The sequence below is a fragment of the Emydura macquarii genome, unplaced genomic scaffold, assembly GCF_026122565.2.
Source record: "Emydura macquarii macquarii isolate MOO-44397 ecotype Brisbane River unplaced genomic scaffold, CSIRO-AGI_Emac_v2 contig_383, whole genome shotgun sequence".
NCBI lineage: Eukaryota > Metazoa > Chordata > Testudines > Chelidae > Emydura > Emydura macquarii.
The window spans coordinates 8,485,856-8,502,903 of NW_027130520.1; the positions used below are offsets into that span (position 1 = coordinate 8,485,856).

General features: G+C 41.3%; 2 protein-coding genes across 3 annotated transcripts in view; one reads left to right on the top strand and one right to left on the bottom strand.

Annotated features, from left to right (window-relative positions):
• Positions 1-445: 445 nt before the first annotated feature.
• Positions 446-16,330, bottom strand: SLC25A32 (solute carrier family 25 member 32). 2 transcript variants are annotated; one of them, XM_067537352.1, is made up of 7 exons: positions 15,942-16,330; positions 12,541-12,691; positions 8,329-8,414; positions 6,882-7,042; positions 2,068-2,181; positions 1,236-1,381; positions 446-602 (listed from the first exon to the last, which is right to left on the bottom strand). In XM_067537352.1, exons 1-7 carry the CDS (start codon positions 16,117-16,119, stop codon positions 518-520), a joined length of 921 nt encoding a protein of 306 aa, XP_067393453.1. In that variant the 5' UTR covers positions 16,120-16,330; the 3' UTR covers positions 446-517. The 2 variants fall into 2 exon arrangements, with proteins under 2 accessions (XP_067393453.1, XP_067393452.1); XM_067537351.1 differs by having other exon boundaries at positions 446-607; positions 15,942-16,314.
• Positions 16,331-16,401: 71 nt separating this feature from the next.
• The window catches only part of DCAF13 (DDB1 and CUL4 associated factor 13), a 56,021-nt gene continuing 55,374 nt past the window's right edge, over positions 16,402-17,048 (top strand). The window contains exon 1 of the mRNA XM_067537354.1: positions 16,402-16,632. Within this exon, the coding sequence (XP_067393455.1) occupies positions 16,563-16,632 (70 nt within the window). The 5' untranslated portion in view covers positions 16,402-16,562. The remainder of the gene's footprint in view (positions 16,633-17,048) is intronic.

The window sequence follows — 17,048 nt, forward strand, 5'->3', positions numbered from 1 at the left end:
AACCATTTGTTAAACAAATCTTTGTCTGAACACGTCCATCCACTTCAATGACCCTGTCATAACTTTTGATGTCTGTACGACATTCGACTATCCCTGGATATCATCAGCTTCTTGCTCTTGTACAGGAAAGAATTTAGCTGCCTTTCCTTTCTTGTGACTCATTTAGAGAGATCAGTTCATCCAAGGACAGAGATGGTCCAAGGCAGCCTTTATCCAGTCACTGTGCTGTTTTAAGGTTGGGATGTGGGCAGCTGTTTCAGGCAGAGGCTGCTGATTCACAGAGAAGAAGGAAATAAAGGGGCAAGGGGAGCTCCAATAGAAGAGAAGGCAGTTCAGGTTGTTCTGATCTCCAAATTCTTGATTACTGGAGCAGTTCACAATCTCAAGCAAGAGGTTGTGTAATACTTCTCTGATTACACGTTTCAAATAAAGGACAGTAAACTCCTTTTGCTGCAAACTCCTAGCATTAATTTAATTATTCTCTTTACTAAAATGAAGCAAAAATTGAGATACATTTTCATACACTACAAAAGTAATACAGCAGGCAGGAGTCACTCTGATCACATTGGCGAGGATTCCTTTGTAAAATCCATGAACTCCTTCTTTCCTTTCGAGAGAGGGAGAAAAGCATTTTTAAGCACATCTGAATGAAAAAATCACTGAGTCAAACAAACGTGGAACCCCAGGATGCCTTCTCTGTAGCCCCAATATACAGTCTTAAACCTACCCATTGTCTTCAAATTCTAGCCCTTGACAACACCTGTGCAACCCCACTGATTACAAAGAATTTGTACATATTTAATTAAGTCCAGGTCTACACTACAGACCGATAGCAGTATAACTAAGTCACTGAGGGGTGTGAAAAATCCACACCCGAGTGATGTAGTTATACTGATCTAACCCCCTCCATGTAGAAAGTGCTATGTCAACGGGAGACCGTCTCCTGTCGACACAGCTACTGCCTCTCAGAGATGTGGATTAACTATGCATATGGGAGCACTCCAACTTCACTAAAGCGCTACAGTGGTGCAGCTGCACCGGTGTACGTGAAGACAAGCCCTAAGTAAATAAATCTGTTGAGTAGATGGTGCACTAGGAGGAACAGAATCCAATTCACACTTGGCCCTGCAGAACCAACACAGCTAACCAAACTCTGACTACACACTGGGGGCAGATCTGTTGATTAAGGAGATGTCATTTTCACAGAGGAATTGCATTTTTACTTCTTTGCCTACCTCCATGTCCTGCGAATAACATCAACCATTCCAGAATACCTATTATGTTGATCCTGAAGACGAGCTCGCACTACTTGATATGGGTATGTTGCTGACACAGCAAATATTTTGGATAGAGCTGCCATCGTAATGTATTCTAAAGCATTCTAAAATGATAAGAAAGTTACCAATGTTAGTTTAAGTCAAATTACAGACAACTAATTAAAATACTAGGAACTATCAAACTGCTTTTTAAAGCATGAACCGTACTCAAGATATTTTTTCTAGAAGTGTACACAAATTCCAACAAGTGCTAATGTTTATTAATACTAGTGTTAGAGGTACCTATTTTGGTGTAAAAACTAGTTATACTGGATCTTCTCACTTATACCACAAGTGTAATAGCACGCTTAAGTAGTACCTTAAAAAGTAAGTTATAAATTATTTTTTTGGTACAGTTACTTTTTAATGTGTTTATATTTGTGGAACTACAAGCATTCTCGCAAAGGAAAAGTTAATTTTAAAACAAACAATAATTCTCAAGTTCTCAAAACTACAAATGAAAACTGGATTTCTCCAGCATGAAAAACCCAGTGTTAATTGGCTTGTGATGAGGTAATTTGTACCAAAAGTTGAAAGTGTGTGTGTGTGTGTGTGTTGGGGAAATATTTTCCTTCTTTTTCTAATGTGATTTGCCAGAACTTAATATAACATTAATTGCTAATAAAATTGGTAGTTTGTGGCAGTTACAGAAACAGTACAATCTCATTTGACCTGTGTTCTAAACATACAGTTCTGGTTTCCATATGCTCACATACTATAAAATACATGTCTCCATTTCAAGTCAGCTTACCAATTTTGCATCCGAAAGTCTGTTTCTATGTTTATTGTATCTCAATTTCAGATCTTCATATGCCATGAACTGAAGTGCTCCATGTGAAGTTCCAAACAGACCAGGCACAAATCCCTAAAACATTTTTATTTTAAAAAACAGGTTAAACTGCAACCCTTGAAAGCTAGACAACCTGCTTGCATCAGCTTATTCCAACATATGCTCTGCGCTCCCCTCCCAGTACGCACAACTCATACATTTATAGTCTTGTAAAACCTAAAGGCTACAACCAGGTTGGGCCCTATTGTGCTAGACACCATAAAAACAAATGTCAACCCCTGCCACAAACAGCTTACAGCTGTAACGCCCCCAACCTCCCTGCCAGAAGGGAGGTGAAACTTATCTGGCCCAGGGCCCAAGATTGCATCCCACAAGTGTTGCTGCCCTGTTGCTAGGTGACCTCCAAGCTGGAGGGAAGGAATTAAACCAGTGGCCCCCGATGTCCCAACATAGGGAAGCTCTGATTAGTTCTCTAACCCAGAGACCTGGAGAGAAGAGATGGTTCTGTATCCTCTGGGGTGACCATTTAGTTAGACAAAGTGGGTGAGGCGATATCTTTTATTGCACCAACTTCTGTTGGGGAGACAAGCTTTCCAGCTTACACAGAACACTTCTAAATTAAATAAAATACCACACCCACCTCATGTCTCTAATATCCTGGGACCAGCATGGCTACTACCCTGCAAACAGCTGAGAGAGACGGTGGAGGTAGTCCCTCCCTTTGAAGTCACAGTGGAGAGGGCAGCAGAGAGCAACAGAGGAATGGAGCATCCGGCTCCCCTCACAGATCAACTTTTTTTCAATTTTCCCAATCCTCAATTGGGAAACTCCCTCAAGGTGGGCTCCGACAAGGCCTGCCATGCCACTATGAAGGCAGTGACTGCCCGACAGACAGTTCAGCTGCCACAGCCACCAGCCTGATCACTGACATGTATATTTATTGCTGATGAAAATATTAAACAACATTAGGCCTGCTATCAATCTCTGCAGAATCTCACTAGAATCACCCCAACACATTAAGCAATTCCTCATTGACTACTTTTTGAGATCCATCAGTTATCCAGTTCTTAATCCATGTAATGTGAACTCTACAGATACTTTATACTGCTAATTTGTAATGAGAATATAGTGCGGTACTAAGTATATTATATCTATGCAGATACCTTTGTCAACCAAACTTGGAATCTCAAAGATGAGGAATGATGTCAGGTTTGACAAGACCTATTTTCCATAAAACCATTAGTTATATTACTATCTTTTACTACTTTATCAGCTGAATCCCATATCAGCTTTTCCACTATTTTGCCAGATATTGATGTCAGGCTAATCAACCTATAGTTACCCAGATCATCCCATTTGCCCTTTTTTGAATATTGGCACAAATTTAGCACTCTTCCAGTCCTCTGGAATTTCCCTGCTATTTAAGGTTACTGATAAAAAGAACATCAGTGGGCCAGATTTCCTTAGCCAACTATTTTAGGATTCTTACATCAGCAGGCTTGGACAACTTGCAACCAGACATGTTTATCACTAGCAGATGTTGTTTAACATCCTCAGTTACTAGTTGACTGGTAAGTATTTCATCATCCTCATGTGACAGGAGTACATCATCCCGCTTCTTTCCAAATACATAACAGAAATATTTATTGAACACTTCTTCCCTTTCTCCATCATCATCAAAAAAATTAAGCCATTTCCATGGATTTATACTATTGCTAGGATTTTGTTCCTAATATAATTAAAAACACCTTCTTATTATCCTTAGCCCTGCCAACCATGGATTCTTCCCTGGTATTTTTTGGAATCAATACATTACAAATTATGAAGTGTAGAAAATGGATAAGGGACGCCGCCATCTATTCCCTCCTTCTCCATTTCTTACATATTGCTTTTTATTTCTAATTGCTGCTATCAGCTCACCACTGAACTAGGATGAACCTGAAGGATGCGAGTTTGGAGGCACCAAGGCCACAGGAGGTGACTGCAATAGCCAAGGCATGAGATTTAAAAACCCTCTGCTGTAGTCTCTTCAAGATATGTTTAACAATAAATCCATTGTCAACAGGACATGTAATCAGCAGCTTTAATCTAAGGAAAAAATGGGCTACATAGCTGGCATGCTAACTCAAGTGATTTTACTGTGAGTTTCACAATATTTGGTGTTTTTCTTAAAAGCCCTGCTCCCAGGGCCTTGCAATTATGAGAATCTGTTTTTTGTTTTTGTTTTTTTAATTTAAGTTTTTACCCTTAATGGTTATGGAGAAAAACTAGAGAACATGAACTTTGAAGTCTCAAGGTTAAATAAAGAGAACCAAAAAATTAGTATATTTTAAATCTCAAGATTTTTAAGTCAATCTCATAATATGTTAGGGCCTAAATCATGATTTGGAAATACGCAGGGCTGGGACTACTGTGCTGGATTCTCTAAGAGCTGGCAAGATCGGCTTGCTGGTTACTGGACCTCAACTCTTTCAAACAAGAGAATTCTGGGAGATGAAGTTTCCAGGAGGAGCTGATGGGCAGGGCATATCATGAGGGGCTATAAACAGAGAGCTGTTCTTGCTTCAGCGTGGCATAGCCTCTCTCTCTGGTCTCTCCACCAAAGAAGCAACCTAGTGGGTGGATTAGAGAAACAAGCAGGTGAAAAGAACAGAACCCTGGGGTCAAGCATCTGAAGGAAAAGGCCTCAGGCAATACAGTAAGGGTGCAGGCTTGAAACCTGGCACTAAGCACTTGCGCTTAATTTGGGGCCCCAAGCTGGATTGAATGAAGCCCCCTTCACTCTGCATCAACAGAGTAACTTCTGATTGGACCTGGAAAGGATCATGAAAGAAATGGTTTAGTTCAGGGAGGGCAAGTTATTGAGGAACCCTGTGTCAACAGGGCAAATGAACTACTAATCCCAGGCAGGGCTGAGACCTGGGCTGAGACCTGGGCTGAGACCTGGATGCAAGGCCATCTGCACAACAGGATAAAGAGAAAGCTCCGTCTCAGGGACAGCAAAAGAAACTGCAGTTCCTGGAAGGGCAACCCTGTTTCAGTGAGGTGTGAAAGATAAGCATTTTACTTTTGGGATAATTAGAGTCCAGACAGGAGAACTCCTATTGTGGTTTGGCTGGGGAGAGCTAAATTCCAAGTCCCTCATCCACCAGAGGAAGACTGCAGCCACAAACTAAAGAAGAGAAACAGAGGCAGTGAAATACGAGAGGTAAGAACCGGTTAGACTCAGCTGTGCAGCATGAGGAAATGTACCTTATTCATCTGCAAAAATGGTTATCTGAAGAAAATACAAAATACAGATTTGTGTTTCTGAGTCACACAGTGCCTAGTGCATGCTAAACAAAACTTGGCAAAGCTTCAAACATGGCACACAGAGGGGGAAGCCATCCTGTGCTTTAGTCTCTTTAAAAAAAGGCCTGAAGTACTCTATACTAAAATACAACAGACTGAGACAACCCTAATCTGAAACAAAAGTTGCTTAGTGCAGATAGTTTGTTAGATAACAGCTATTATAGGCATATAACTGACTCTTTCAAAGGAAGTACCTTGCTTGAATTCCTACTTTTGCAGGTAAAGTTAGCACTAGAGAGAAACGTCCACGGCCAAGACACATACTAAAACACATGGAAAATTTGAAAAGCAACCCAATGAAACAATTTAAGAAGTCTTAACAGATGCAAGAAATCAGAATTGACCTACATGGAACAGAACAGACATTTATCCAAACACACCAAAGAATCCCAGCAACTTCACATCACGGAGTAAGTGAAATATCTTGTTTCAGAGTTATTAGAACTTGGCATTCATTTGTACCTGCTATAACAATCTCAGAGTACTGGGATCAGATTTCCTTCAGTAAACTGTGGAAGTGAATGTTCAGTAACCTATCCATAGTTGCTAAGAGCCAATAATCCTGTTCTTCCACATTAGTTGAATTAGAAGAACCAGAGTTCTTCAGGTCTCCAGGGTATTGATGACTGTTGTCCTAATGTCATGGCCGGAAGGAAAGGAGGCAGAGTGAAGTTCAAATCTAGCTGTTATTTTGTTTCCCTAAATAAATTCTCACATGGAGAGAATAAGAGAGCCACATTTGCAGTTGTGTAGCCATAGTAATTGTAGCCAAATTTAAAATCCTACAAAATGTGTGGATCCAGAGATGAAGATGAGAGATTACAGGGAATGGGGTTTACAGATGACTGGGAATGGGATGAGGGATGTGACTGCACTATTGTTCATAGTAATGGAGGGAAGATTAATAAATGTTTCAGTCGTACTGCATTTAAGATGATGGTTGGATATTCATGAGATGTCAAAAAGACAGGCAAAGAGATGGGATTGGATGGAGGCGAACAGTTTGATCAGTAACAGCATCAGTTGCCCTAGAAATTATGCTCTCTCCTCCAGCGACTAGAAGATACTACTACAGAGGAAAAATGTCAAACATTAAATAAAATAAATATTAAATAAAATTTAAATAAAAAAAACGTTTCCATTTCTGTTATATTCTGCTCATCTGAATTTTAGCCCACAATGCTTTTGTCAGTGTACTTAATAACATTCCTCCTTCTACTTTCACTACTGCTTATCCTTCTGCAACCTTTACTTACCATTATAAGCCTTTTTTGCTGCAATCCTCTGGTGACACAGAAATAGACTTATGAGACAATGAAGGGTAGCTTTTATATGTAACAACTTTCCAATTCCACAAAAGCCATAGTGCTATTACACCTAGGATAAATTCCAGAATTCCTATCCATTATCTCAAATTATATTACCTTGTATAAACCACGTACACCTTCCAGCTTGTATATCTTCACAAGAGCATCAAACATTCCTTTGTACTGGCGCTTTGATGAATCAATGCCAGCATCATATTGTAACACAAGCCGTGTCTTCGTTACCCATATTGGGTTTGTGATACAGAGGGTCATGACTCCTAAGAACAGATGGAAGTTAGACTAATATTATGAATGTCAGCTCTGAAAGTTTGTACCAATTTGTTCAGTTCAGTACAACAAACAGACCTTTCTACAACAACATACAACCATCCTATAAAAGAGTACTTATATTACTTAACAAGCAAAATTTAAGCAGCCCACTCTTTCCCTCTCAACTTTGAGGGCCAAATCCTACTGCCCCAGTTCTGCTGAACACGGAGTAGGAGGGGAAGCTGGTACAATTTGAAGAGTCTGTCCAGAGGTGCATGCTACAGACTATAGGAAATTGTGTACCCCTTGCATTGGGGCCAGTGGATATATCCTCTTTTACTCCACCATGGTCCAAATGGTGGAATCTAAACATAATAAGAGATAATTAAAGCACATATAAAATAAAGCTCTCAGTTTAGCCTTCTGGTACACAGATTTTCAAAATTAAACAAGAGTGCACAGAAATAAAGTGTCCATGTAATGAATCACCTAGTTCTCTCAGAATGATCAACCTGATGTAACTTTACAGTTTACTTAAAGTCATAGGACCGTAAACTAATGATACAATTTAATGTGTAGGATGTCTCCCTTATCTAAATATTAAAGGAATGTTGTAGTACAACAAGATCGTTTCCAAAGCTCCAAGATTAACATCTATATCAGAGAAATGTGTACAAGAACATTAGGAATGATTTAGATTAAAAACTGAAGAGATCAGATATTTGTATTTTGTAGGTAAGGTATTTTGAGCATTGGATTGGACCAGTAGTGTCGATAAGATCTGGAATTCAGATATATTTAATACTTTAAGAATAAAATGGATCTGAATTCCAGATCTTATTGACACTACAAGTGCAATTCAATGCTCATTAAAGCCAATGAAGTTATTGCACTGATTCAGTGGGTGCAGGATTGGGCCCTATATATCTGCTTGTGTGTGTCTTCTAAGTGCTCAGAATTAATACTAATATATTATCAGGACATGTTTACTAAACTTTGGTCTTATTGCACAGCTGCATATAGTTTACGCATTAAAATTTGTATAAAATATTAGGAAAAGAGGCCTATGCAGCCACAAAACATTTTAGCTGTTGCTATTTATGAATAAAAATGTAGAACTCATAGCTATCCAGCCAAACATTATTAAATTATTTATTAATTTATAAGTGAATGCGGCTGGACTGAAACACTTGCACTTGCCATCTGGAAGAAAAAGCAACATTGACAGACAAAGGCAAAAACAGCATATGGACAGGCTAGAGGTAAACATTAATCTTGTTTGCATTTTCCTCACCGGCCTCAGCAGCTGACACTAGGTGTTCGGTTGCACCAAGACTTTCCAGCTTTCTTTCCTTCTTGTAGGCTTTGATGGCATTATAGCTGGAAGAGGTAAAGTATATTTAGATAGAATAAAGGAAATACAGATCATTTAGGACATAAAACCTAGGCTATAGGTATCTATTTTCTAGCACTCCGTCAATCTTGTTTGGCTGGATTGACCTCATGCCCTCTGGTCTGCATTCTGGATTTTGAGTGAACGTTCACTGGGAGGTGAAAAGGTGGAAATGAAAAGAGAATAAGCTCTAGATAATCAGTAGATCACTTTTGCACAGTTGTAGCACATAATTCTTCTCTACTTTGAATCAGTTTGGGACAGCATGGAATCAGTTTACCATTATATAGTTAATGAACAAATTTAAGACACTTTGCATTGAAGAAAAAGCCTCAAAGAGCAAAAAACCATCAGCTCACAAGAAATTCTGAGAAGCTGACTTGGACACACAGAGTTCTTTACGCATGTCTTAAATGCTTTCAGCTTCAGCAGACTAAATAATTTAAAGTACCTATTTAATTCCTAATATCTGTCCAAGTTTAGATTCTTATTTTCTATTTAGCATAAATTGTTTCAGGTTCTAGAAAAAAAGATTAATGATATTTGACTATGAGAGCTGCCATATTGGGTCAGACCATGATCCATCTTGCTCAGTGTTCTATCTCCAACAGTGGCCTGTACCTGAGCTTCAGGGGGAAAGTACAGAATAGGGCTATTACACAGTGATGCACCCCGTCCTGTCCTCCACTTTTGGGTTCTGGTGGTCACAGGTTTAGGGTCACCCTGAGCACGGGGTTGTGTCCCTGATCATCTTAGCTAATAACCATTAATGGACCTAGTCTCCATGAACCTATCCAATTCTTTTTTGAACCCAGTTATACTTTTGGCCATCATAACAACCCATGGCAATAACTTCCACAATAACTGGGCGTCTTGAGAAAAGTATGTCCTCTTGTTTGTGTTAAACTTGTTGTTTACTACTTTCATTGGGTGACTCCTTGTTTTTGGATAGTGTGAAAGGGTAAATAACATTTTTCTATTCACTTCCTCTGCACCATTCATGATTTTATAGAGCTCTCTCATATCCTCCTTAGTATTTTCCTTTCCAAGATGAACAGCTCCAATCTTTTGTCTCGTCTCATATGGAAGCCACTCCATACCCCTGATTATCTTTGTTGCTCTTTTCTGAACCTTTTCCTGTTGCACTACATCCTTCTTGAGATATCCAATGTATCAGCCCATCATGGATTTATCAAGTGGCATATCATCGTCTGCCTTATTTTCTATCCCCTTCCTAATAGTTCCTAATATACTTATAGCCTTTCAGATTGCTGCTGCATGGAAGTTTTCAGAGAACTTTCCACGCTGACTCCAAGATCTCATTTCATTTGCCATTTCTTTGCCCAGTCACCCAGTTTTGTGAGATCCCTTTGTAACTGGGCAATCTCCTTTGGACTTAACTGTCTAGAATCATTTTGTATCATCAGCAAACTTTACCACTTCACAGTTCACTCCCATTTCCAGATCATTAATGAATATGCTGAATTGCACAGGTACTAGTACAGAACCTTGGGGAACCTGCTATTCACCTCTCTCTGCTGACATAAGACAAGCTAAGTGAAGTTATTTAATATTTAATAAAACCTAGCTCTTATACAGTACTTTCCATCAGATCTCAAAGCCTTTTACAAGGGAGGTCAATTCATTACCAGACCCGCACCCCATTTTACAGATAGGGAACCTGCGGCACAGAGGGGCAGTAATTTGTCCAACATAACCCAGTGGGCCAGTGGCAGAGCCAGAAATGTAATCCAGATCTCTGAATCCCAGTCAGAATGAATAAAAATAAATAATAAAAAACCCCAAAGAATCTGATTTAGATTAAAAATTGGATTTTTTTAATTTAAAATTACATTTGAAATTATAACCGCAAAACATAAATAAACATACATAAAAAAGTAAGCAGTACATGTTAAAGGAGTTCAGGAGAGCTGGCAATTTCTCAAAGAGACCATATTAAAGGCACAATATACTATCATGATGCCCAGGAAAGCTAAAAAGAATATTAGGAGGCCAATATGGCTCAATTAGGAGCTCTTTAATGACCTGAAAATCAAAAGGGAATCTGACAAAAAGTAGAAACATGAAAAAATGACATAGGATGAGTACAAAAGAACAGTGCAAGCACATAGAGACAAGATCAGAAAGGCTAAGGCACAATGTGAATTACACCTAGCGAGGGACATAAAAGGCAATAAAAAGCGGTTCTATAAATACATTAGGAGCAAGAGAAAGAAGAAGGCAAAAGAGTAGGTCCGCTACTTGCAGTGAAGGAGAGCTAATAACGGAGGCTGAGCTCTTTAATGCCTATTTTGCGCCAGTCTTCACTAAAATGGTTACTTGTGACCAGATGCTTAACAGAACATTTACAACAGTGAAAAGCACACAAGCCAGAATAGGAAGAGAACCAGTTAAAGAATATTCAGATAGGTTAGATCAATTCAGGTTAGCAGGGCCTGATGAAATTCATCCTAGAGCACTTAAGGAACTAGCCGAAGCAATCTCAGAACCGTTAGTGAATATCTTCAAGAACTCATTACAGAAAGCTGAGATACCACAGGATTGGAAAAGGGCAAATATGGTACCTATCTTTAAAAAGCAAACAAAGAGGACCCAATGAATTACAGAGCAGTGAGCCTAACTTTGATACCTGGAAAGATACTGGAACAAATTTATAAAACTATCAATTTTGTAAGCGGCTAGAGAATAATAGGATAATACACCACAGCCAACATAGATTTGACAAAAACAAATCATGCCAAATCAACCCAGCCGGGGGGGGGGGGAGAGTAAGACACAAAACACAACAGTGTTTAAATAATGTTAATCACTATTATAAAGAGGATGGTAATTGATTGTTCTCCATATCCACCGATGGTAGAGCAAGAAGCAATCAGCTTAAGCTACAACAAGGGAGATTTAGGTTAGATATTAAGAAAAACTTGCTAACTATAAGGAAGTTAAATATTAGAATAGGTTATGGAAGTTATGGCATCCCTGCCATGGAAGGTTTTTAAGAACACGTTAGACAAACAACGGTCAGAAATGGTCTAGGTATACTTGGTCCTACCTAAGCATGGGTAGATGGACTAGATGAGTGGTTCTCAACCAGGGATACATGTATCCCTGGGGGTAGGCATAGGTCTTCCAGGGGATACATCTACACATCTAGATATTTGCCTAGTTTCACAACAGGTACCTAAAAAGCACTAGTGAAGTCAATATAAACTAAAATTTCATGAAGACAATGACTTGTTTATACTGCTCTATATACACTATACACTGAAATGTAAGAATAATATTTATATTCCAATTGATTTATTTTATAATTATATGGCAAAAATGAGAATGTAAGCAATTTTTCAGTAATAGAGTGCTGTGACGCTTTTGTATTTTTAGGTCTCATTTTGTAATGAAGTAGTTTTTAAGTGAAGTGAAACTTGGCAGTACTAAAATCAGACTCCTGAAAGGGGTACAGTAGTTTAGAAAGGTTGAGAGCCACTAGATGACCTCTTGAGTTCCCTTGTGGACTGCCCTACATTTCTGTGTTTGCTGACAAAGTTTTAAAGAACGTCAAACCACCTATGTGGTTGAAGTCACTGGCTGAGCACCTGGAACCTGAGTTTGCTGAAACAGCTTTTGACAGTACCCTCTTCTGCAGGTGCAGAGAGACTTTTTTCCCCTATTGTAGTCTATTCAAATAGTTTAATGACTAGTTCAGTCAAAGTTAAGAATCTGACTGGGAGCTGGAAAAACAAAAACCAGGAAAACTTGTTTTCCCTCTTCCAATCTATGATAAAAATGGGGTGTGAGGATGAGATCTACTAGTTCTAAAATTTTGAAGGACATGGTGACCAGAAATACTCGTGTCAATTCACTAACCACACTATTCAATAGGCCATACCACCCTCCTAGGCATGCACTACACTTTACAAAAGTTACAGGTCGCTCTCCCAAACAGTTTACAATCTAACTAAGACTTAAAATAGCAAGTGATGGCAAAAGGTAACATTTATACTTATGCACCCCCACATCATCTCCCCAAAATCCAAGTGCAACCCACATTCAAGGATCACTTTGCAAAGAATATGAATATTTTACAGATCCACTTACAAGAAAAAGTAGAGTCCCCAGGAGGCACCAGCGCCCCATATGTTTGGAGTTACCCCTTGATACAGGCCACGTAGTCCTTCATGTTTCCAGACAGTGGTCAAACAGTGTAGAATTCCATTGTATTTTGGTCTCAATTCCAATCCATCACTCACTATTTAAAAGAGAGATTACGCTAGAAAAAACAACATTCCATAAAGAATTGAGCTGTATAGAATTGAGCTGTATAAAAACTACGAAGCAAGTATCTTTTTCTCCAGACTGAGCAGGGAAATGTGCAGCGTTAAAGAAAGCTGTAGTGAACCTGCCAGCATAAGTAATTAGCTGTATTCTGAAGGTGAATGTGAATTAGGGTAAGAGCTCATTACGGGAACTTTACAGAGGATTGATGCAGTTCTCCTGCAGACCTCAGGTCAACAGGATAGAAGCACCTCTTGCTGAAGAGGTAACTGTTGCTGTGTACTTAGGTGAATAGCAGCCTTGACTTAAAGCTTTTTGTCAATTTTACAGATAGAGTTTGTCTTTTTTTCTTAATATCCTACGAGTTTATGCTACATCTAACCTATAATCTTTGACATTTTTGTGGTTCACTACAATTACTATTTTTTCCCCACAAAAGATTTTGGTCCCTTGGAATTTTTATTATGACTAACATGAAACCCCTATTTAAAATGTTCCATCCATGTTTGGATTTTCAACAGGTCATGACCCAGTCAATTCAAAATCAGTTTTCACCACAACAGTCAAAAGATATTTCCATGCTAAATTCTAACTTTTTTTCTCTGCTACACCACAGGTTGGGCTGCATTGCATATTTTTTTAATGGGAAAAGTGTATCCCTCCCCCTTTTCTACTCAACAGCTGAGCTGTTTTTGCCCAAACTTTCAAAAGACATTCACCTAAAGAAGAGACAAAATATGGAAAATTTTAGACTTGACAGATTTTCAGATTAGCAGAAATGTTTGTGCAGCCGTAACTATATCCACGATAGCTGTTGTTGCTGCTCTTACTATAATGTAAATCTGTAAGACTGCTGGCTACAGTATTTGCAATACCAAGAATTTACCTCTAAAGTAGGAACCAGAGGGTGAGATTCAGAGTGACCTGAACTTCACACTAAAGCAAACTTTTCCAACTCTGTTAAGACTGTCACAACTAGGAAGTCAGCTCAAAGTTTTGCAACCACAGAGTGGCCTCCTGCCCTACTTATGCAGAGGAACTATGCCCCCAGCAGAAATGGTAGTCTGGTAAATGAAACACAGACAGCATTTTCTGTTTATTACATCCATTCTCTGACCTGCCCCATGTTCATATTTTGTGACAAAGACCATGACTGAAGAAAGAAATGGCTGGTTCAGCAGGACCTCAAAACAACAGGGAAGTCAGAGCCTAGAACTTACATTATTAGGGTGGTCTTAATCTCATGTTATCTTAATTTCACTTTAAAAGTTTCCTAACTACCCTAATTAAACCTAGTTAGACTTTGGGGTGTGGGCACTCTTACCCTAAGCCTGTTTCTAAACTTTCACTTTAATTAATAGTTTAGGTTTTTAAAAAAATCACTCCTGATTTTTCATTCCCTAACTCCAGGTCCCGGTTGAAGGCACAGGCTGGAGACTTTTCTGGGCTTAGCCCTGGTATAGGTAAATGAAAACTGTCCCCTCAACCCATCTACACAGTTTTGGTGAGAAGCCAGCTTGGTGGGGTGGAATGGATTTGGCATCCCAGTAGCCGGGACAGCTCAAACGTCACTGGTTGATTGGTGATGTTGAGGGACTAAAACCCACCACCTGTGGCCACACACAGCAGGAATAAAGGGGTTACTGAAAATCACATGGAGCAAAAAGGAGGAGCTTTTATCCTTGCATAAGGCCTATGTTTCTTTCTGCATCAGAACACTCATTCCCCGCATTATCTCTGAGAATCAGAAAAGAACATGTGAAGGGCCCATTCTGATGAAGGAAGCTCAGTGGTTTGGGATAGACCCTTTTCCAGTTACACCAGGAAGCTCTTGAGAAACAGCCAGCAACCAAGGCTTGGGAAATCACGAATACAATCTAAAATAGAACTGTCAAAGCCCATAAGCAAAGATGGAATGCAAAACTTAGAAGGGTCTGTGGAAGTTAGAAATAATAGCGAGGCCGAGGTAAACAGAAGTTTCCAGCATTGCAAAATTAAGGCAAAAATGTGATATTAGATGTAAGGGAAAATAAGACAGGGCTGGAAGGAGACAAGATTTAGAGGAAGGGACACTGCCCTGATAAAAAAAGAAAAAATCTTGTCTTACCAACCCTTTATGAGTATTGAAACTAGAGTTTATTTTTCACCACCTATGCTATTTGCTGTTAGTATATCAATGAGCATTTCATAATAAAAATAAAACAAGTCAATTCTGCTTCTTCTTGGTCAATTGCACTTTCCAGTGTCCATATGATAGGCGCAATGCTCCATATGTAACTATAACACACTGTTTAAATCCTAACCAAAAAAGTAAATTACACATACATTTTTTAAAAATTACTGAAAAAAGATTTTGTAAAACTTTTAAAAAATTCACTAAATTTAATTTTGGAGATTAAATTATCCACAAATCCATTTTAGACAAATGTAAAGAAATGAGGCATCTCTTAACCTACATATAAACAAACTGATGTGATAAAATAGAGGCTTCAAAGAAACAACAAACCAGCCATATCAACTGTAGCTCATCTGAAAGAGTATGACACCATCCCTCCAGAAGATGATAGAATTGCAGTTTATCATCCTCTGCTGTCAGGCACCACAACCTACAACAATGGGGCTAAAGAGTTAAATACTCTGTTGCCTCTACTACTTAATGTATTGGATTTAATGATGTTATTTAGTTATGTGCCTGGGGAGAAGTTAATGTAACACATATAGAATTTAATATTGGTTGTCACATCCAAACAAGATAAGTGAACACTTGTTCTAATGGTGTATTTAGGGTAAGTGTATTTTGAGGGAGGTTTGGATCTAGTCAGTGTAACAAAATTAGTTAAAGTTTAGCATCACTTAGCATTATGCTGCATCGTGCTAATAGCAGGCTCTCAATCCCAGGACACGCGGGCTGCTCAGGTTTTGCTGTGATTTGCAGTCCCCATCCCTGCTCCCACCAGAAATCTTGAGACATGGCTGGTTTCCGGTGTCCGAGGAAGGAGGAGGGGGCGCCGCACACATCACGGCCCTTCGCAGCTAACACAAACTTTCCAGCAGCATGGCAAGCATGTGGTGAGAGGCAGACTAGACAGGGGGCCATGCTGGGCCACAGATATGCCTCGGTTTGCGCAGCGGGAGTGGTTCCAGCAGGCGCTGGGGTTGGAGGGCCAGTGCAGGGGAAGGTGCCAGCTCTGTAGCAGACGGAGGGAAGCGAGGTGCCGCCTCACCTGCGAAACGGATCTTCACCAGGTCCAGCGGGTGCAGCACCAGGGTGGAGACAACGCCGCCGCTCAGCCCTGCCACCAGGTTCTCGTACCGCACGTGTCTGAGGAGGGGCCGCACGGGCGGGGCCGGTGGGGACCCCACTGCACAAACCGGCCCACGCGCCCCCGGAGCCGCACTCATCTGCACCTGGCCGCGGCCGCAGCACCAGCCTCGGCGAGCCGGCGCCGCGGGACCGTGGTTCGCCGCCTCCTACCGACAGCCGTGGCTGTTGCGCGCTGGTGTGGGCTCGGGCTCGGGCTGGCCAAGCTCCCTCGCTGGTGGTGGGTGGAGCCGGCCGGCCGCACCCGTGGGCGGGGCTGGAGCCGGGCCCCGGGGCCGAGACACGGCAACCTCTGACCTCTGCCCCCGTGTCGCGGGTCACCCAGCTCCTCCGGCGGGGCGTGGCATTCGGGGGGCGGGAGGTTTGTCACGTGACGTGAGACCGCCGCCAACGCTTCCGGTCGCGCTGAGGCGGGTCTGACCTCTGACCCGGACGCGTGGCTGGCTGGTTCCGGTCGGTGTGTGCCGGCGCGCGCGAGCACTTAGTGGGAGCAGAGTGGGGCCGCCGGCCGTGCAGCGAGAGGATGAGGGTGAAGGTGCTGAGCCGGAACCCGGATGATTACATCCGCGAGACCAAGCAGGATCTCCAGCGCGGTGAGCGCGGGGGCGGTTGGGAGAAATCTCCCCATTCCCGAGCCGCACGGCGGCGGGCGGGCGCTTGGGGCGATGGTGGCGCGAGCCGGCCCTACTCCTGGGCCCGCATTGTGCTGGGGAACTTTGGGTCACTTGCCCCTCGTGAGAGATGCGGGAGCATGGGCCTGGCAGGCGCGGCTGGGGAAGGGTTTCCGGGGGAGGTCTGGCTTGTGTGCCTCTTGGAGTGGGCCTTGCGTGTGTACAGCGCCTAGCACAACGGCGTCCTGGTCCCAGACCCTGACACTCCGCAGGACATGAAGCCCTTCCAGACTGGAAGTAAGTAACGATAACACTGTCCGGGGACAGCGCCAAGCCGCCAGTCGTGTGTGCTCTCCAGGGGTAGCCTCTAAGGCCGCGGCCGCCTGCTGGTTCCGGCA